The sequence below is a fragment of the Symphalangus syndactylus genome, chromosome X (genome assembly GCF_028878055.3).
Source record: "Symphalangus syndactylus isolate Jambi chromosome X, NHGRI_mSymSyn1-v2.1_pri, whole genome shotgun sequence".
Lineage (NCBI taxonomy): Eukaryota > Metazoa > Chordata > Mammalia > Primates > Hylobatidae > Symphalangus > Symphalangus syndactylus.
In genome coordinates, this window is record NC_072447.2 from 95091608 (window position 1) to 95097561 (window position 5954).

The following is a 5954-nucleotide window of genomic DNA, read 5'->3' on the forward strand; positions in this document are numbered from 1 at the left end:
AATTATAATAAGAGGGAAGAACAATACCAGAGTAAAATCAAATAGGAAGAAAGTGATAGGCGTACTTACACTAATAGAAATAGAGTTCGTCAGTTAGTGGAAACTGGTGACAACAGCAGAGAAAACTCTGGAGAGCTATAAACTGCGTGAAATCAAGTGCATTGGAAGTTACAGAAAATACGCAAGAACAATGGGAAAACGAGAACTCCCGGAAATGTGGGGGAGGGCCAACGTGGAGAAGAAAGGATGTGACGTCACTGCAACAACTAGCTCAGCTGTTACCAACTCTGTTAGCAAGGCTGTTTTTCTTCCTCGGAAACAACAGGTGAGCATTCCCCTTGGAGACGTGCCCATGCTTTCTAAAGTGGCTCTCCCAAACCTACCTTTGTCCTAACTCAGTTGTCTGTGATTCTCAATACAGTAAAGACACGCCTCTTTGAATATGGAGGCCGCTGCGGACGGCTCGGCTGAGACCCAAAGCCTGGTGGAAAAAGACAGCCCGGCGAAGACCCAAAGCCCAGCCCAAGACACCTCAACCATGTCGAGAAATAGCGCAGATACAGGTAAAGTTCTTGCTTTACCAGAGCACACTAAAAAGCCCAAGGGATACTTGCCAGCCGAGTCCGTTAAGATCCTCCGCGACTGGATGTATAAGCATCGGTTTAAGGCCTACCCTTCAGAAGAAGAGAAGCAAATGCTGTCAGAGAAGACCAATTTGTCTTTGTCGCAGATTTCTAACTGGTTTATCAATGCTCGCAGACGCATTCTCCCGGATATGCTTAAACGGCGTGGAAACGACCCCAACATTGGCCACAAAACGGGCGAAGATGCCCATGCCACCCACCTGCAGAGCACCGATGCGTCTGTGCCGGCCAAGTCAGGGCCCAGTGGTCCAGAAAATGTCCAAAGCCTGCCCGTGTGGCCCTTGCCAAAGGGCCAGATGTCAGGAGAGAAGCTACCAGATCCGGAGTCGGCCCCTAGCCAGAACCCCACCGTGATAGCCCAGCCAAAGAAAAAGGTCAAGGTTTCTGTCACCTCCCCGTCTTCTCCAGAACCTGTGCCTCCAGAGGAGTACCCTGACTTCAGCAGCTTCCAGCTGCTTGTCGATGCAGCAGTACAAAGGGCTGCCGAGCTGGAGCTAGAGAAGAAGCAAGAGCCTAATCCATAATTGATGATGTTCCAAAAACCCAAGTAGTCAGTCCCTTATGTGCTGTGGTAAACCTGTTTATGTTCACCCCAACTTATTTGTATGCTTACCTTTTATAGAGGGATCTTTCTTTCTAGTGGTTTTATGAGAACGAATCTTAATTATTGGGACTAAATTCTGTCAGATATTTCAGAGTTTCCAGGTGAAAGACAATAAGGTGCCATCATGATGAACACTGCAGGAAAGATCTCTTAACTCTCCTTCCCCCTGTATTTGAACTCTTTAGACCATCAAACTAATACATCTGAGATTAAACATCAAGCTGAGATTTCAGAGATAAATGTTTTTGGCTTTCTAGACAACTTTCTTAATCCCAGGGTTGCTACATATAGTAAGTCACCCCTCTTTCTCCCTCTCTCTCGGTAATCTTCTCTGTTTATTAGTATGTAAGATAGAAAAGAAAGCCTCTATAAAAATGGCTATAACATCCCTCATTTTATTGTTGGAGTTTTGTGAAGCTTTCAACTCTTATGTTCCTTTTTGTACAGTTTATTGGCCAATTGTGAAGAAGTAGTTATTCTTTGCAGGGAGTTGACCATGAGAGCCAAAGTACAGTAAATTCACGAACATTCTCTTGCATAAAGGTGAACTCTTCTTCCTTTGAGCAGTGAAAAGTCTGAGTAAAGGTAAGAAAATTCCAAATGTTAATTTTGTCTTATTGGCTGTTGGTTAGATAGTTGGTTTTAGAGAATATTTTTTATTGATTTTAATTATAAAAGTGAAAACATAACAAAAAATAGTAAAAAAAAAAAAAAAAAAAAAAAAACTGACAAAAAAAAAATTCCCTGGAAGAAACCAAAGGAAGATAATTTAAAAAGAAAGAAAATGAATCAATATATAACATGTCAGCAAAAAGTAAAGTAGATCCAGGTATTCTATTATTTTATCTTTTTAATACGTTTATGTATTTTTCCTTTTAAAATTCTTGGTTTGGTAGGGATTGTGGTAGGAATGTAAAAAGCTTCAGACCGGTCCCGCATGAAAATAATCCTGTTATCTTACAAAGGCAGCTTTTTCACAAGTACAGGCAGATTTTCACTAGGATAGGAACAGAACGATACTACCCCCAGAGAGCTGTAGTTTTACTTCTCTGCTTTTAGGGAGCTAAAACCTGAGGAATCTAGGGCTATAAATTGGACTCTAGCCTGATTCTGATTCTGCTTTAATGTGAAATAGATCATAATTTGTCTACTTCTAGGGCCATTTTTTATATTGTTATCTAATTATTGGCAATGTTAAATATAAGATGCCATATCTTATTTAGGCATCTTAACAAACAATAGTCATAAGTTATTACTTTGCATATTATAAGTTTCTGTGTTACCAGAAAGGAAACAGGCCCCCACATTCCCAAACTGCTGTTTCTGAAATAAACTAAAATAGGAAGGAGTTGAGGTTTCTAAGACATACATGAATCCAGGGGCATTTAGAAGGAAGTGGTATAAAAATATTCATCGTAACCTTACTGAGGAGGGCCCGTAAACACTCAAGGAAACGCCCAAACCATTTTGTTTATTGTGCCTGGCAAAAAGCATTTTCTGCATATGGATACATAGAAGGCTCTTATTCAAGGAAAGGAAGTTTGCTATCTGGGTAGGAAGATTTCTAGACTCAGCCTAGAGTATTTCTATACACTCATTTCTGGACCCTTACTACTTTGTCCTGTAGCTTTCTAACTGGTCTTAGGTCTCAGGCTTTTCTCTTTCTCAGTTGAAAATGAAGTTAATTGCAACTTTAGTGCTGAAGTCTAAAAAAGGAAGTTTCTTATTGTCTAGCCTCTTATAGACAATATAAGAGGCCTGTTTCCTCTTGTTTCTAAAGGCTGAGGCCACTTGGACTGTTCCCGTAGAATGATTATTGTAGTACTTGTTTATTAATAACTTTATTATTGTAAAAGGACTGTGGAATCATTGTAAAATCATTGCTGCTGTAGAACTTACTCAAAGGTGAATATGTTGGGATTACAGTGGTATTTGTCCATTTCTGTTGTGCACTTTGTAATGGTGAATTGTGGTCTACAATTGTGTTCTAGCTTTAACTCTATTATATCAAAAGAAATTGGGGAGAACTGTTCTTGGTTTTGTGCTACAAACGTGGAGAAGAAGCAGTTGTTTAGTTAAATTAAAAACTGTGTACAACAGAATTTTTATTGTTGAAGTTTTTGCCAAATAAATGTAGTTTTTTTTTCAAATAAAAGGATGACTGTGTTTGTGATTCCACCAGGCTTTAACCACTTTGAAGTTGTAGCTTCTTTATGCATGGTTTTTTTTTATAAGAGTGAAATTTAGGAAGCTATAATCTACTTCACTTTGTGGAGAGAAAAGGGGATAATTTTCTAAAGAAACTAAGTTTGGAAAACATAACCACCAATTCCGTGTTATTTGAGTTTGAGAACTATGTAAAACCTGATAAAGAGTTTCTGAAACAATGGTCTTGTGGAAGTGAAAAGGTGAAGATAGCATTGAGAATATCTTGGTTATGATTTTTTCTTTTTCCTTTTTTTTTCTTTCAAAGTATTGGGAGTCATTTATATTTCCAGAAGTGTACAAGAATTTCTATTCCTCTACACTTTTACCAATACATAATATCAATTTTCAATTTTTCTCAAGCCAATAGGTATAAAACAGCCTAGCATTATTCATTTGCATTTGTCTGATTAATAGCAAAATTGAACACCTTTACATATTTTTCTTTTGCCACTCATTTTTTTCCTCTTCTGTTGAAATAAATTGCTTAATTTTTCCTTTCTGCTTTGCCTTACTTATCCAGTGGCAGTTCTTCATAAATTCTATTACAATTATTTTGCTGTATGAATTGCTAAATTCTTCCAATTTGTGCATGTCTTTTTAGTTTGTTGATGGTGTCTTTTGTCATACAAAATTTCAAATGTTATTATATGCAAATTTGTCAGTTTTCCTTTATGAGTTGTGCTCTTTGTGCCTTATTTAAGAAATCTGTCATTGCCTAGGTATAATGAAGATATTTTCCTGTGTTTTCTTCTGTAAGATTCTTTTTAAATTTTGCTTTAAGTTCTGGGATACATGTGCAGAATATGCAGGTTTGTTATATAGGTATACATTGCAGAATGTGCAGGTTTGTTACATAGGTATACATGTGCCATGGTGGTTTGCTGCACCTATCAACCCATCATCTAGGTTAAGCCCCACGTGCATTAGATATTTGTCTTGTCCCCGACCCCCTGACAGGCCCCGGTGTGTGATGTTCCCCTGCCTGTGTCCCTGTGTTCTCATTGTTCAACTCCCACTTATGAGTGAAAACATGCGGTGTTTGGTTTGTTTCTTAAGAAAGATACGTTTTTATTAATCTATTTGGATTTGGAATGACGGAAATATACAGTCAAAAGATGTAGGATTGCGTCTGGAATTGGTGGGTTCTTGGTCTCACTGACTTCAAGTATGAAGCCGCGGACCCCCACAATGAGTGTTATAGCTCTTAAGGTGGTGCGTCTGGAGTTTGTTTCTCCTGATGTTCGGATGTGTTCGGAATTTCTTCCTTCTGGTGGGTTCGTGGTCTTCACCAGCTGAAGAGTGAAACTGCAGACCTTCGCGGTGTTATGGCTCATAAAGGCAGTGTGGACCCAAAGAGTGAGCAGCAGCAGGATTTATTGCAAAGAGCGAAAGAACAAAGCTTCCACAGTGTGGAAGGGGACCCGAGCCAGTTGCCACTGCTGACTGGGGCAGCCTGCTTTTATTCTCTTATCTGGCCCCACCCACATCCTGCTGATTGGTAGAGCCAAGTGGTCTGTTTTGACAGGGCGCTGATTGGTGCGTTTACAATCCCTGAGCTAGACACAAAGGTTCTCCAAGGCCCCACCAGAGTAGCTAGATACAGAGTGTCCATTGGTGCATTCACAAACCCTGAGCTAGACACAGGGTGCTGATTGGTGTATTTACAATCCCTGAGCTGGACATAAAGGTTCTCCACCTCCCCAGCAGACTCAGGAGCCCAGCTGGCTTCACCCAGTGGATCCTGCACCGGGGCTGCAGGTGGAGCTGCCCGCCAGTCCCGCACCGTGCGCCCGCACTCCTGAGCCCTTGGGTGGTCTATGGGACTGGGCGCCACGGGGCAGGGGGCGGCGCTCATCGGGGAGGCTCGGGCGGCACAGGAGGGGGGTGGGGGGCTGGGGACTCAGGCATGGTGGGCTGCAGGTCCCGAGCCCTGCCCCGCGGGGAGGCAGCTAAGGCCCAGTGAGAAATCGAGCACAGCACCAGTGGGCCAGCACTGCTGGGGGACCCAGTACACCCTCTGCAGCTGCTGGCCCGGGTGCTAAGCCCCTCATTGCCCAGCCTGGCAGGGCTGGCTGGGCTGCTCCGAGTGCGGGGCCTGCCAAGCCCACGCCCACCCGGAACTCCAGCTGGCCTGCAAGCTCCACCTGCAGCCCCGGTTCCTGCTCGTGCTCGCGCCTCTCCCTCCACACCTCCCTGCAAGCTGAGGGAGCTGGCTTCGGCCTTGGCCAGCCCAGAAAGGGGCTTCCACAGTGCAGCGGCGGGCTGAAGGGCTCCTCAAGTGCTGCCAAAGTGGGAGCCCAGGCAGAGGAGGCGCTGAGAGCAAGCGAGGGCTGTGAGGACTGCCAGCACGCTGTCACTTCTCAGGATGAATAGGAAGTCTATAAGGTGTCTCTAATAAGGAATAAGACATAACTGGTTATGAATAAAGTTGTTCTTTTCAGTGATCCCTCCACCCGGCCCCTCACTCTGTCTCTCTTGATTGATGTGAAAGTGAGATT

At 42.9% G+C, this 5954-nt stretch overlaps 1 protein-coding gene across 1 annotated transcript; it reads left to right on the forward strand.

The window, feature by feature from the left end:
- The first annotated feature begins 264 nt into the window (after window positions 1–264).
- On the forward strand, window positions 265–1427 carry TGIF2LX (TGFB induced factor homeobox 2 like X-linked). Its single transcript, XM_055268638.2, has 2 exons — window positions 265–325; window positions 422–1427. The coding sequence occupies exon 2, from the start codon at window positions 443–445 to the stop codon at window positions 1166–1168; it is 726 nt and encodes a 241-aa protein (XP_055124613.1). The 5' UTR covers window positions 265–325; window positions 422–442; the 3' UTR covers window positions 1169–1427.
- The last annotated feature ends 4527 nt before the right edge of the window (window positions 1428–5954 follow it).